General features: G+C 44.9%; 1 protein-coding gene across 1 annotated transcript; it reads left to right on the plus strand.

Annotated features, from left to right (window-relative positions):
• Positions 1-793: 793 nt before the first annotated feature.
• Positions 794-15436, plus strand: LOC140381147 (uncharacterized). The gene is made up of 4 exons (XM_072465168.1): positions 794-822; positions 7098-7974; positions 11857-12027; positions 12716-15436. Exons 2-4 carry the CDS (start codon positions 7116-7118, stop codon positions 12820-12822), a joined length of 1137 nt encoding a protein of 378 aa, XP_072321269.1. The 5' UTR covers positions 794-822; positions 7098-7115; the 3' UTR covers positions 12823-15436.
• Positions 15437-15789: the final 353 nt, after the last annotated feature.

Here is a 15789-nt window from a genome sequence, read left to right on the forward strand (position 1 = left end):
CAGGAGTCAAAGGGGTCGCAGGGGTCACAGGGGTCACAGGGTCGCAGGGGTCACAGGGATCACAAGGGTCACTGTTTCCATATTATCATGTCCCGTAAACTGAGACCAATGATTTTTAATAGAAATTGTAACATAAAACTGGTGAAAGTTAACACACCAGTACACACACCAGTACACACACCAGTACACACACCAGTATACACACCAGTACACACACCAGTACACACACCAGTACACACACCAGTACACACACCAGTATACACACCAGTACACACACCAGTATACACACCAGTACACACACCAGTACACACACCAGTACACACACCAGTACACACACCAGTACACACACCAGTATACACACCAGTACACACACCAGTACACACACCAGTACACACACCAGTACACACACCAGTACACACACCAGTACACACACCAGTATACACACCAGTACACACACCAGTACACACACCAGTACACACACCAGTACACACACCAGTATACACACCAGTACACACACCAGTACACACACCAGTATACACACACAAGTACACACACACACACACACACACACACACACACTGATTCCACAGGTATTATTCATTCCTTTGGGCCTTTGCTTTATGACAACAGAACAATAACTTGAGCCGCGGCTGCTGGACTGGTCAGACCGGTCGGTTTGCTACCTGAGTGCGTCACCACCTGGCCCCGCCCCCTCCACCCTCCCTCACCTGTGCGCCCCCCCCTGCAGTGTCCTGGGACGGGGCCGGCCTCAGTGCTCAGTGTTTCCCTCACGGCTCACAGTTACACCTGCTCCACTCCGAGGTAAGACCACACACTGCGTTTGAACACGTTTACCATCTTTACGTCTGAATATTGTCTTTGTATTTACTCTAACGTGAGTAAAACGTCATGAAGTCAACGAAGAGCCTGTCGTATCGTCACATTTGAATCGTTACAAAACGGAGTAACCCAATAGTCTGACCACAAAGCCCTGAAAATGTGCGTTTGACCATTGAATTTAACAAGGAAGACAGAAAAAATAAGTGATATAAATAGGTTTAATACGTGTTAAAGAACCGCCCATGTTACTGTCATTGTTCTCTTTAGTGCGACATGAAGTCATAATCCTGACACGTCACAGCGCTTTACATCAACCACATCAGGGAGGGCATCCGGGCTCCGAGGTGCAATGTAAAAGGTTTAATATATAATCTTTAATGTTAAGTGTGTTTGCAGAGTTACGTCATGACAAATACAGTAACACAAGTCAAACCTTGTACTTGACTCCCTTTGAGGGCCGTACAAAGCAGTACTTTTACCTTTTAGTAACCGTGGTAATATTTGATCAAAGTTTCAGAGTGGACGGACAAATGGGATGTTTATGGTGGCACCTGCTTGTCGCCATGGAGATGTTATTGCTTTGCCTGGGACTTTCCACAGTCTGAACAATAAACGTATCTGTCGCCACGAGACAAGCAGGGCCGTGTCACAGGTCAGATCTGTGGAGTGGCGCGTTTGTCAATAAAAAGGTCTTGAACGTGAACACATGTAAGAGAGGGAGATGAATGCTGCATTGTGGGACATTGAAGGCAAAGAGGGGCCCTTTAAAGCCAGATTCGTCCGATAGTGTCTGTGTTCGCGTCCCACAGTAAACACTTTGTGGTCTTTTTCCCAGTTCACGGATGATTTGCAGCTCAGAAGGAACTGATTGAATTATCCTCCACATAAGCAGTAACATACTCCACACAGACTCCGCCCTCACGCCACGTGTGAGTGGGCTGTGTTCAGGACCCCGCAGAGGCTTTCTCTTACATCAGAGTTCATTTCTCTTCAGGCCAAAGTTTGTTCGACGGATAAAAATGAGCCGGCCTGGTTTACGTGGACCTGTGCTTCCCGAGGCTGCAGACAGAGGGCAGCACACGTGTTTCTCCTGCCCAGTGTTTGGACTGGTCATGGCTCTGTTTTGTGATTGGTAGCTTGGTTTGGTTTAGTGACCGCTCACATCTTGTCCCGCCCTGACCCTAAATCCACTGAGTGTTATTGTTGGCACTGACACAGACATTGTATCATATTTATACTGTACATAGTCATGTTGGCCCTCCATTTAACACCTGAATCCAGTTTATTTACAGTCAAATGTTGGGCCCTTTTGGCTGAGTACATGTGTCATGAATGAAGCTCCACCTACTGACAGCAAAGAGGATTACACAGGTCGAAGGGGTCAAGCTAGCGTGAGTGAACTTGACCACAACTCCAGGCGCGTTTTGGATGAGGAAACAACATGGATCAAACCTGACAAAAGTCCTTTCATGAAGAAATACACTCCTCGATGTGCGGTAATATATTTAATGACAAAGATGAAGAAGAAGATACAAAGATAGAGACATAAGCTAACGCTGGTGGAGTCTACGTCACATAACCATCTCCAACATGGATAATAACAATGATAAACAGACTTAGAGGGATTAAGCCTGACCTGTAGTGGCCTCTAGTGGCCGGTGGTAAACGCTGCAATTTATTCAGCACATGTGACGTAGAAGAAAAGTGGAGCGCGGAGCAAGTCCAGAGTGATAAAGACGAGTCAAACGCGCGTGAATCTCTCATGAGACGAGTCGGATCAATTTAGCGCCATTTGTCCCATTTTACAAAAGCGCTTTTTTAAAAACATGCAGTTTACGTCATGAAAAACACGTCCACAAGTTTCCCGCCGCCATTCTGAGCACTCCTGCGTCGCTGATGTCATACGCGGCACATCCTGCAGTTCCTGGTTTCAGCCTCATTTAAACTGCTAAGAAATTGAGGCCGAATTATTGACCTTTTCCTTTTATAAAACATGTGCTAAATGTGTACAACAAGGCCTTTAATATCAAATCCTGAAACGATTTGATTTAAGTCGTTTATCCGTCTGTCAAACGAACGTGCGCCATCGCCATGGTGCAGTGTCGTAAACAGCTCGCGGCGAGAACAGGTCAATCGTCCGCTTTTGTTTGGACTGGGAGGATCCGCGGGCGCTGCTCGCGGGCGCCGCTCGCAGCCGCGGCCGCCGCACGCAGCCCGGTCGCACCGCTCCACGCCTCGTTTAATGACTCCAGTCTTTGTGTTTGTCCCGTGCTTTGATCCGGAGCGGTCAGCGAACACGAGCGAAGCCACGGAAACGAGTAACGCAATGACTCAGCGTATCGAGTCTGATTCAGGCTCGTTATCAGAACAATTAATCAACCCCGCCCACTGAGAGCTGCTGTGAGCGGAGCATCTATTGTCTGAGCTCTAATATTGTGGAACGAGACAAGAAATGATAATGTTTTATCTCTGAACCGTCTCATAACACTGTTCCCCTGTCACGAAACACGCTCGGAGTTGTGTTCAGCTTCATTCACGCGTCACGTCCCGTTTACGGGGTCCTGTCCCTCTGCGCCTCACAAAAAAAGTACAACCCGCACCAACTACTGCTCGGACACGTTTAAAGGTGCTATAACATGCTTTTTTCACGTTTCGTAGTCCATCCTAAGTGTATAATTGATAATAATGAGGGTTGGACCCCCTCACCAACCCGGAAATGCAGACGGCTTGGTTTGATATTCGCCCCCACCCTTGTGAAGAGCCATCTGGCTCCCCCGCTCAACCCGTGACGTAGTCTCAGAGCGCCTGTGTGCCCCACAGCTGTGTGCTGTAGCTCCGCGGAGACTAAATAAATCTGGTGTTTATTCTACAGCGTGCGCAGAACAGATATATTTATAGATCTATAGATCTATATAAAAGTCTTATGTCCATCGCGCTCTTATTTCCTGGTTTTTCGGGATCGGATAGAACTTCTCTCTGTTTATTGTCCCGGTTGCTGCATCAACTGCCACATAAACCTTCATCATTGTGATAATAGTAAAGAGTGCGATATCATTAATGAAGTTTTGGGCCTCTTTGAGCCGTGTTTCGTCGTAAACCGAAGCAGAAAAACTCCGGAATGGGCTTGTTGGGAGACACAGACTGCAGCAGCGCGGAGTCTGGGGGAAGGGGGCGGGAGGCGGCAGGCGGGAGGGTGAGGCGGGAGGGTGACGCGTGCCTGTGGTTATGACGCGGTCTTGTGAACACCGCCCGTCAGTTTGGAGATTCGAGGAAAGGAGATAGTCTGTACTAAAGCTAAACACTGCGGGAATCAATCTAAAAAACACTCTGGGTACATATATGAAGCACAAATAGCAGTGTAAGAAGGTTAAAAGCTCTGAAAAGTCGATTTTGCATGTTATGGGACATTTAAAGGACGACAACAGGACAAAGTAATGCGGGACGCGTCTGTTGAATTAGTCGCTGGTAAAATTGCCGATGAGTGACGATCAGGAAGCAGGAGCTCAGTCAGCTTATTGTCCTGCATTTTCCGTCTTTGCTTGTCCAGTTTTCTTTGCTTCTTCTTTTCCTGCCTTCACGGCCACGAGCGCGGTCGACGTCTCTGGGACAAAAGACATGAATCAGAGGCAAATCTGCACCGTCACGTTTTCTTTAATCGTCACATTTTCTTTAACCGTCAGGTTTTCCCGTTCGCGGCGTGTTTTATCCACTTCAGCCGCCGTTGGACTCGCGAGGGACGGAATCTCTCACAGTAAAAGAGTAAAAAAGTGTCACGATGTTACGGAGAGGATTGTGTTAGTTTTACGCCGTAAGTCACGGGCCAAAGCGTCTGATCGAGAACAGGCGCGACCAGTAAAACCTGCTGGTGATTGGAGTGGCCACTGGGGGCGCTGCAGGGTTTAGTCGCTCTGACAGGTTCACGTTCTGCTTTACCGCTGCTTTAGTCTGTGATTGTTTTGTCCTGAATCAGTTCTTCTTTGGATTTCGCAGAGACACAACTTCTGTCCTGGTTTTCGGAGGTTTTATCATGATTTATTGTCTTGTCAGAGGTGGAGGAGCAGCACAAAAAGTACAAAGTCAGTGGAAATTTGAATTATATATTAGAGGAAACTTCGGTGCTGCTCGGCCCTGGAGGAGTAAAAGTAAAAATGAACGGACAGGAAGTAACATCTGATCCATAGTTTAAGGTCACTGTGATTGGAAGACAAAGCATAAAATGATGCACAAAATTGTATGTATTTTCTAAAGATAAGATTGGACACAAATATGACCTGACTAATAAAGTTTATGGGCCAAAAATACATTTAAAAGATGAAAAATATGAAATAAATAAATAAATGAAATATTAAAATTAATAAAATTAATAAAATTAATAAAATTAATAAAATTAATAAAATTAATAAAATTAATAAAATTAATAAAAAAAATAATAAAAATAATAAAAATAATAAAAATGTATAACATTTTTTTTCTTTTTAATTTATAAAATTAATAATAAAAAAGGATATAAAAAGAAAATAATAATAATAATACAAATCATAATCGAAAAATATAAACAAATATAATTTAAAATTAATAAATAATAATAATAAAATAAATAAATGATAATAATACAAAATAATAATACATATTACTACAAAAATATATAAACTAAATAATTAAACAATAAATGATTAAAAATGAATTCAAAATATAATGAAAATAAAATAAAGTCAGGGTGGGTTTAATGTGTTGGTCTGAAAAGAATAGCACTTTCAGTAATGGCCCTTTGGGTAGAAACGAGTTATTGATCGAACCCCGGTCTGTTCTAAAATCTTGTAAACAAAAATAGAAGAGTGAGTAATGACCCTTTGACTTGCATTTATTGTTTGTAGCTTTATCTTGAGGTTTGGCATTTAAAGACCACCCACTAAACGGCAGCAGAAGCAGAACCTTCTCAGAAGCTCTGGTTCTTTGAAATTAAAAGCACATGCATTCATTCCCCCCGGACGCTGTGCGACACGCGTGTACATGAGGCTTTCTGAGGGATGTAAATGAGGGTGCCCACAGTGACCCATAATGCCCACGGCAACAGATGTGTTTTTATCTGAGTTTTATACATTTTTCCTGCACGTGGCTCTACATCGCTCACGGTTATTTTGAGCTTGAAATGAAATCGGTCTCATGTGGATGGATGCTGGTCTATATTCTGGAGCGAAGTGGTTCAGATGACATCACCACATTCTACGGGCCAATGAGGGCGGGGCAAATAATGAGCCCAGTCACGCATCAGATTAAACATTTGTGAATTTACATTTGAGATTTTCCAGATATTTTGCCTGAAACTCACAAATGTTGAACCAGATGATTTCCCGTGAGGAGCGAACGCAACTCAACAAAACTGCGCTTTAGCTGCCCACCGCGGGCATCAAATACGATTGGACGGCCTCTTGTGATGTCACGTTTGAGCTGCACAGGTCAGAGTTCTACTGAATTGTCGGTTTGCAGATTTGTCGAGCTGGTTTATGGTTCGTGTCACTGTAATCACCGGGATTAATTAATATCCACGTGAAACAGAAACGTTCAAATCAACACATTTTAAATCGCGTGGCGCCGTCATTCACCACAAAAGATGGGATCGCTGTCACCGGACTCACACGTTTGGATATTTCTTTCATCTCTGGCGCTCGATATACTCACGGTTGTTTCTCCCATCAGACGGAACGGTTGACGGATTATTTTAACGATCTTCAGAACGGAAACAAAGCCAGCGTCAGTCTGAGCTAACACGGCACACATCAAAGAGAGGGGGGCAGTTTGGTGAAAAATAACCAAATGCTAACGGCTAACAAACCCTAACCCTAACCCGCTGTTTGGAAAATGGACTTTGTTGTATATTTTGTGTATTTAGAGAGAATGAAGTAGAGCGAGTGTTTTTTAGAGTCCATTCGCATGAACTGGTTGATGACTGGCAAAGGTGGCAAACTGTGAGTGGCAGAAAGGTCAGAGAGGGTCAGAGAAGGTCACTGACGGTCAGAGAAGGTCACAGTAGGTCACAGAAGGTCAAAGAAGGTCACTGACAGTCAGAGAAGTTCACAGAAGATCACAGAAGGTCACAGAAGGTCAGAGAAGGTCACAGAAGGTCACAGAAAGTCACAAAAGGTCAGAGAAGGTCACAGAAGGTTGCAGAAGGTCACAGACGGTCACAGAAGGTTGCACGACTGGACATCGTCTTTGCGAATGAGTCGTGTGTTTTGACCTTGTCCTTTGTCTTTCAGATTTCCTCCTTGCCACAAATGGAGCTGTTTTTAAAAATCACCGCCACATTCCTTCTCCTGGTCCTCAGCGTCCATCGGGTGCTTGTCCAGGACGTCCCAGTGACCACAGACAGTCCCCGGCGGACTATCAATCCGGACTGGCTCCGAAAGCGGCTCCCCTCGAACGTTCAGGCAGCGACGAGCGATTCGCCCGTGAGCTATGACCAGGCAGCAGAGGAAAGTGGCGTGGCATCGGGTAACGACATTAGCGAAGGGGTCGCGTCTGGATCTTTTTCCTTCACAGAAGACCAGTTTTCAAACGAGACCAGCGTTGCGGCGGAAAGTCAGGACGCCTACGTTATGACGACCATGCAATCGCCCACCGGTGACGGGAACATCACCGCCGTCGATAACTCCACAGCAGCTCCGGAAAACTTCGCCAACATTTCACCTAATTCAACAAATAATCCAAACAACACGGACGTACAAGCCACCACTACAGCTCCGGAGAAAAACGTGAGCGCAGAAGATCCGGGCGAACAATTTAGCAACGGCACGGAAACGAACGCCACCACAAACACAGACGTGGTCAGGCAGCAGGAGAATAGCACAGCACCGACTAGCACAGCACCGCCGACTAGCACAGCACTGACTAGCACAGCACTGACTAGCACAGCACTGACTAGCACAGCACCGACTAGCACAGCACCGACTAGCACAGCACCGACTAGCACAGCACCGACTAGCACAGCACCGACTAGCACAGCACCGCCGACTAGCCCACCGCAGACAGCTTCAACATCCTCAACCACGGCGTCCGTGGAGACCACCACTTCTGCTCCTGTCACAGAGAGCCAGGCCGACCTCTCTGACAAGGGGGCGGGGACGGCAGAAAGAGGTGAGGACAAAGATACTGCACAAGGCACAACTGAGAGGACACATTTAAAAGTATTTGGTATTAGTATTTGGCCATGTTATTACAGTTTTGTGTTCTATATCTTGCTTGTTTCATGACCCTGAGGTCGTGTCCCTCTGATGCGAGGACAAGTCCCCTGTGCTGTTCATAGAGCCGGAAAATCCTCACCAAACTCGTTCTGAGCATTTTTGCCATCAAATAGCGTTCATGACAGCTGTGCTACATAAGCATGTCGGGGCAGGCTAGCTCTTTATGTCCTTGTGGTAATTCCCTCAGCTGCCAGTAGATGGCGTACTAGCACTCACAGTAACGATGCAACTTTGTCACGCTATAAAAAGGTCTGCTACGTGACGTCACTCCAACATAACCAATGTTTTCAGATTAAACAAAAATCTAAATTGTGCCTGAATTATACTTTTTAATCATATGTTGAATTTAGCAAATCCTGATAGACGTTTATTAATCACAGGTTTGAGAGTCGAGGATAAAACACTGAGTAATATTTGGTTTACAGCCTTTTCTGCATCATTTCCCTCCTCAATGTCTCTTTATGTGATGCATTAGGTTTGGGTAATGTCAGATTGGTCTAAATAGCTAACATGCTAACATGCTAACACGCTAACATGCTAACATGCACTAGCTTTGTTTTGCGTGTGGACAGTTTAGCACAAGGTCAAGTTTGCGTTGGGTGAGAAATTAGCCGGGCCCTTCAGAAGCTCCTCCCCTCGATCCGCGCCGCAGTGAACCAGTCGAAACGTGGCAATACTGCACTTTTACCACCACTTTTTACACATTTTATTCAGTTGTGCCATCGTCATTCTCTGACCTGTAGAGCTCAGCGTTGAGCCTGAAACCACACACACACACACGCACGCGCACACGCACACACACGCACACGCACACGCACACTCACACTCACACTCACACACACACACACACACACATCACACACACATCACACACACTCACACACACATCACACACACAGACACACACACACACACACATCACACACACACACACACACAGACACACACACACACACACATCACACACACACACACAGACACACACGCACACTCACACTCACACACACACACACACATCACACACACACACACACATCACACACACACACACACACATCACACACACACACATCACACACACTCACACACACATACACACACTCAAACACACTCACAAACACACACACACACACACACTTTCCCTGACCCACATTCCCTCGGTTCCCACTGGCCCCGCACAATCGGCCCTTCTGTCAGTGAAAAGGTCGTCTTGAGTTTCGCCTGCTCTCAACGTGTCGGCCGCGAGCAAAGGCCCGCCCCCGACATCACCTGGCCCCGCCCCCCCAGCACAATGCCACTCTTCTTTTGAGTCGAGGGGGGCGTGAGAAGAGGAGTCCCAGGACAGGTCAGCGATACAGGGCCTTTCTGAGAGCCACTTCTGTCCGGTCCGACCTGAGGGACGCTCGAGCGGAAAGGCCAGATCGGCAGCAAATGACCAAAAGGCCGGTCGTCTCGGATGTGCGTTTGGAAAGTGCCGAGTCCGTTTAGCGGCTGTTCAGAGCGCGTGGGGGCGGGGCAGTGGGGGCGGGGCAGTGGGGGGCGGGGCAGTGGGGGGCGGGGAAGTGTAATCTGATGAGGTCAAATGCCGCCGACACCCTGCTTGACAACGGGTTATGAATGAGTTTGACTGAAATCATGATATCTGAGCGTTTGCCAAATATGTGTTGACCTTATTCTGCCCCGCCCTCTTTCTCCTCTCGTTTCCACATATCAGGTTAAAGAAGGACTAAAGCAAGGACACGCCTTTCTTTGTGCTGGTTTATGACTCTGTAACATCTAGGGCAATATCCATGCAGAATAATAACCATTATCATCACATTATAAACAATATTTCACATTGTTTATCACATTGTGGAGTTTATATGTTCTCATACGTGTATATTTATGCGTGTGTACGATCAGTGTTTCATACGTGTATATTTATGCGTGTGTATGATCAGTGTTTCATACGTGTATATTTATGCGTGTGTATGATCAGTGTTTCATACGTGTATATTTATGCGTGTGTATGATCAGTGTTTCATACGTGTATATTTATGCGTGTGTACGATCAGTGTTTCATACGTGTATATTTATGCGTGTGTATGATCAGTGTTTCATACATGTATATTTATGCGTGTGTATGATCAGTGTTTCATACATGTATATTTATGCGTGTGTACGATCAGTGTTTCATACGTGTATATTTATGCGTGTGTACGATCAGTGTTTCATACGTGTATATTTATGCGTGTGTATGATCAGTGTTTCATACGTGTATATTTATGCGTGTGTATGATCAGTGTTTCATACGTGTATATTTATGCGTGTGTATGATCAGTGTTTCATACGTGTATATTTATGCGTGTGTACGATCAGTGTTTCATACGTGTATATTTATGCGTGTGTATGATCAGTGTTTCATACATGTATATTTATGCGTGTGTATGATCAGTGTTTCATACATGTATATTTATGCGTGTGTACGATCAGTGTTTCATACGTGTATATTTATGCGTGTGTATGATCAGTGTTTCATACGTGTATATTTATGCGTGTGTACGATCAGTGTTTCATACGTGTATATTTATGCGTGTGTACGATCAGTGTTTCATACGTGTATATTTATGCGTGTGTACGATCAGTGTTTCATACGTGTATATTTATGCGTGTGTATGATCACATGTTACACGCGTGATGAGGTTAAACGAGGACGACGCGACACTCGGGCCTGAATATTCTGAATACATCTGAATGAGCTTGTTTATCGCTCCCGAGAAGCTTATTAGAAACATCACATTTAGGAAATCACTATTCAACAATAAACCCTGAAATCACCATGGAGACGAGGGCGGAGTTACCAGAGACGCTTAGGTTTGGCATTTGTCAAGTAAATGTTTTTATTTTTCTAACCAAACGATGAGTAAAAACCAAAAATAAACTGCATCTTTGCGTAAAACCAAATATATATATAAAAGATACTGTCATGTAGAAGTAGCACTGTTTAAAGTTCACATATTATGCACATATTACAGACTTTTCATCAAAGACATTCCTAAAAGTGAATTTAGCTTCAGTCACTTTTGTTTGTGAGGTCGTCTTCTCTGAGCATTCACAAATTCCCCACAATTGTGACATCATTGGTATTTGTACTTCATTGTTGTACTTCATTGCTGTACTATTACTTATATACTTATATATATATATATATATATATATATACATATATATATATATATATATATATATATATATATACTTAAGTATATTTTTCAGGCATCTGTCCTTTACTTGAATACATTTCTGGCAAATTTTTACTTACTTACTCAACTACTACTACTTTCTTTCTTAATTTATCTGTTCTTTCTACTCTTTCAAAACGGGCAAGCTTGTGCCTGTTTGTGCCCGCCTGTGCCCACCTGTGCCCGCTTATGTCCGCCTGTGCCCACTTGTGTCCGCTTGTGTCAGATTGTGCCCGCCTGTGCCCGTCTGTGCCCGCCTGTATTTTCCTTTTCACTTGTATATTTTGTATACACTTTCATATTTACACATTTTTTACTCGGGTCAACTGGTGGTTCTTATAAAGTTGGTCAGTAGATGGCAAATCCTGATGAGGGAACAAAACATACCAAAAGAAATATACTCAAGACCTAGTGACATTTTGCCCTTCAAAGTAAAAGAACCTTTGAATGAAAGTAAAAGGATCAAAACTTCATCAAGACAAATATAAACGTACCTTGAGGATATTGAAAAAAGAAGGTCTCTAATCCCCTTTTTGACGATGTTGTGTGTGCAGGATATGGGGAGGAGTCGGACATGCAGAGCAGGAAGAGCGCGTGGGGGGCCGTGTTGGGGACTTTCGTTGCAGTAGCGGTGGTCGCTCTGGTGGTCTACGTCATCCTGAAGAAGAAACAGCAGAAAGCCTTTTCACACAGCAAACTGGAGGAGGAGTTCCCCTCAGACCCAGGTAACGCTCGCCATCAAGTTCACTACGCGAGTGCAAAAAGACAGAAGCTAATGAAACGATAGAAGCTAACCAATAGACAGAAGCTAGATTCAGCGCAGCAGGTTCATAGGTTCAGCGCAGCAGGTTCAGCGCAGTATGTTCAGCGCAGCAGGTTCAGCGCAGCAGGTTCAGCGCAGCAGGTTCAGCGCAGCAGGTTCAGCGCAGCAGGTTCAGCGCAGCAGGTTCAGCGCAGTAGGACGAGCGTTCTGCCTCTGCGTGTTTGTGTTTGATAATGTCAGATGTCGATTTGAGATGGTATTTGGAAAACGATAGCGCTTCTACCTGACATTTGCTTTTCCGCGGCTATAAATATGGCAGAAATCAATTGTCGTTTGTTGAATGTCACGCCCAAAGGCTCAGGACCTAAGACCTGCCACAAACACAAAACGTGACACCGTCGGTCCCTTAGGTGCCCTGGTTTGCCCTGTCATCCTCCTGACCTCCATAATCCTGCTCATACTCGTGTTTCTCCGTGAGCTGATGGTCCAGTTTAACTACACGTTAAAAGAAAACGTAGTATTCAGAATAATGATGTTCCTTTATAATAGCCTACATTTTTTATCAGAACATTTGAATTATTTTTACACACATGATCAATCAAGACACTTCATTCAGTATGAATAAGTCTGCACGTGTTTGTTTCCTTTAGTTCTGCGTCTGGACAACAGCGATCCTCTGGACCTCAACTTTGGCAGAGCAGCCTACTACAACCCAGGCCTACAGGGGGACAACATCCAGATGAGCCCTTTCCCATAGGAACTAAGCACCCTCAGCACGATCACCCTACACCCCAGCACCCAGGAACTAAGCACCCTCAGCCTGCATGAGCACCCTACACCCCAGCACCCAGGAACTAAGCACCCTCAGCCTGCATGAGCACCCTACACCCCAGCACCCAGGAACTAAGCACCCTTAGCCTGCATGAGCACCCTACAGCCCAGCACCCAGGAACTAAGCACCCTCAGCCTGCATGAGCACCCTACACCCCAGCACCCAGGAACTAAGCACCCTCAGCCTGCATGAGCACCCTACACCCCAGCACCCAGGAACTAAGCACCCTCAGTCTGCATGAGCACCCTACACCCCAGCACCCAGGAACTAAGCACCCTCAGCCTGCATGAGCACCCTACACCCCAGCAACCAAGTACCCAGGAACTGAACCTTCTCACCCCAGCACCCAAGAGTGGTTCCTGTGAGGAAGGGCACAGTTCACTATAGTAGATTATGCTGTCAGTGGATGTAGTACTTCTTTTTGGACACTGGGCGGAGTCATTTTGTGAAGGCAGCAAGTTTTTTTTTTATAGCGGTGACCATTGGCTTTGGGCACTAGGGGGCAGTCATTTAATTCTTAATTAGAGCCTCATATTTCATGTTTGTGCTGATTATATTTACATAAATTAACTCGTAGATGACAAGGGGGCGTGGCCAGGTTTCCAAGAAGACGTTCCGAGTCGGAAATTGACCAGAACTCGTAAAACATGACTTTCGTGAACGACTAGAGCTCAGCATCAAACTTTCCCTGTCGAGTGGGTCTGATGTTGTGTAGAAATGAAAACAATGCGTAAATAATTCTTAATGAGCAAAACGGTTTCAAAATGACATATTATATTAAACGATTCTCAAAACAAAACGATATTTTAACGACGTCATGTCCATACGTCCCGTGTTTGTACAGCCAAAAGTCAGCCATTTGAGTGTCCTGCCAAAGGGTCAAGTGCTCAGTGCGAGTGCGAAAGACGAAAGATGTTTTTATTTTAGTGTTGCTTTGGCTAATGAACAATAAAAACCCCGTTAAGACAACAAAACAAACATTTACATCAGAAATAAGGGACTAAAACTATCGTTGCCATTGATTTGAGACTAAATCTGTTTTAAGGCCGGACTGTGAAGTGCAGTACACATTAGAATCCACCAGAGGGCCCCTGCTGTATGTGAACACAACATACAGAACAGAAAAAACCCTATCAATCTAAAATGTGTGGAACGTGAAAGTGGACACTAGGTGGCGCTCTAAATGCCTTGGTTCCTATGTCACAATGTTAACCGTCCTGTTCCTGTTCCGTGGCAACGAGGGAGCGACATCAAGCAGGTTACATCACTCACCTTTAATTATGTAAGAACCACGTATGTATGTATTTACTGTATTTGCACAGCCCGTCTTCCTAGAGAATAACCGCGCCCGTCGCCAAAGCCGAGCGGCGCTGCGCGAATGAACGAGCGGCGCCGCGCGAATGCGCAACGAACAACCCGATTCCACGTTTGTCGTTACACAAGGGGAACAAACGTCAAATTCTGCCTGTCGCGAGCGCAAACAAAAAACGTCGTCGTTTTACTTATTCATATTTTTATTCCACGAGATTGTTTTGCGCGTAAACGCGGGGCGTGGCCTGGATCAAGCCGGAAGTTGGATTTAAAAGTCGTGTTTGACTTTGACTTAAGTGAAACGCTGGATGTTTCTGAAGGATATTTTGACGCTGTAGATGCTGCCCTCTAGTGTCCCCAGCATGTAGCATGGGCACTTCAGGGCACGCGGGCACTTACCCGGGGGAACTTGGAACCGTTTTGGATTTGAAAAGAAGCCGCAAGCTCGAGGCCATCGCGCCGCTAACAATGGCGCGGCTGACAATGGCGCGGCTGACAATGGCGCGGCTGACGATCGATGGCGGCGCTAACGATGGCGCCGCTGACGATCACGTGACCGTTTGCGTCTAATTCTTCTGTATCGGTGTATTTGTGTATTTACTTTGTCCTGTTGAAAGAATAACAATATTACAAAAAAGTCTCCGTGATTGACTGCGACAGAACCCGTTGGTGTCAAGAACCGAAAGTACAAATGAGGAAAGAACGCGCTTTACGGCGATTCTTCCTGTGAACGTTTCTTCGACCTGACACTTCAGAAAACTTTGCAGCGAAACAATAAGAAAGCACAAGTGAAGGCACATTTACAGTACTGCACGTTGTACTGCATTCACGGCTATTTCCGATAATCAAAATAATATCGCTTTGACGTAACCACTTTATAGTTCACAAACGGCTCATCGACCCTGAGAGGACAGAAGCCGATGCCATTGGTGTTTATTTCATTCTTTCTTCTCTTGTTTGACACGTGTAGAACGTCTGGGCTTCTTGTTTTGAGGTTGAACTTGTATTTAAGATGGAAGGACTCGCTATATTTGTACATACATGTTATGCTGTATAGTCTAAATGATAAATGAGATGCTAAAGCGATCAAACTACTTTATATGATAGTAACTGTACAATAAAATGGTTTGTAAAAAACATGTACGCGCTCGTCATTACCTGATCATAAACATCATTTGTCATAGTTTGACGCACATTATAATATTCTACCTGTAAAACCTGCTCAATAAACTGCTTCTGAATAATAATGGCCTGGTAAGAGTTTCTCCAGCTGCAGAATTCAAACTTCTGATCATTTTTTTTTTGTCTTAAAGGACAAATATTCTGCATTATTAAATCGGAGCCGAAGGACGAGAAAACATTTTTAATTTTTTTTTATCCGGGATGGAAAAACACAAAAATGGAGTAGTAAACAAAGACGGATATGCTCGTGAGTGGTATCAAACTTTAGAACTCAGTGAGTTCTAATTTTGAGTGAAGGTTTCGTGAAACAATATTGAAAGACGGCTCAGTAGCGCCACCTCAAAAATGGATTAACGTGGGGCCAATCGGAGCCCGACGCAAAAAAGTTGCAGTAAAAAT

The sequence above is a fragment of the Eucyclogobius newberryi genome, unplaced genomic scaffold (assembly GCF_026437365.1).
Source record: "Eucyclogobius newberryi isolate DKJ021-1_F unplaced genomic scaffold, fEucNew1.0.hap1 SCAF_5, whole genome shotgun sequence".
NCBI classification, from domain to species: domain Eukaryota; kingdom Metazoa; phylum Chordata; class Actinopteri; order Gobiiformes; family Gobiidae; genus Eucyclogobius; species Eucyclogobius newberryi.

What these genes read in the sequence shown, in the direction of transcription:
- LOC140381147 (XM_072465168.1), top strand. Translation starts at nt 7,116, where the DNA reads ATGGAGCTGTTTTTAAAAATCACCGCCACATTCCTTCTCCTGGTCCTC. An exon ending in GGCGGGGACGGCAGAAAGAG is followed by an intron (nt 7,975 to 11,856) that starts GTGAGGACAAAG and finishes TTGTGTGTGCAG; the next exon opens with GATATGGGGAGGAGTCGGAC. An exon ending in GGAGTTCCCCTCAGACCCAG is followed by an intron (nt 12,028 to 12,715) that starts GTAACGCTCGCC and finishes TGTTTCCTTTAG; the next exon opens with TTCTGCGTCTGGACAACAGC.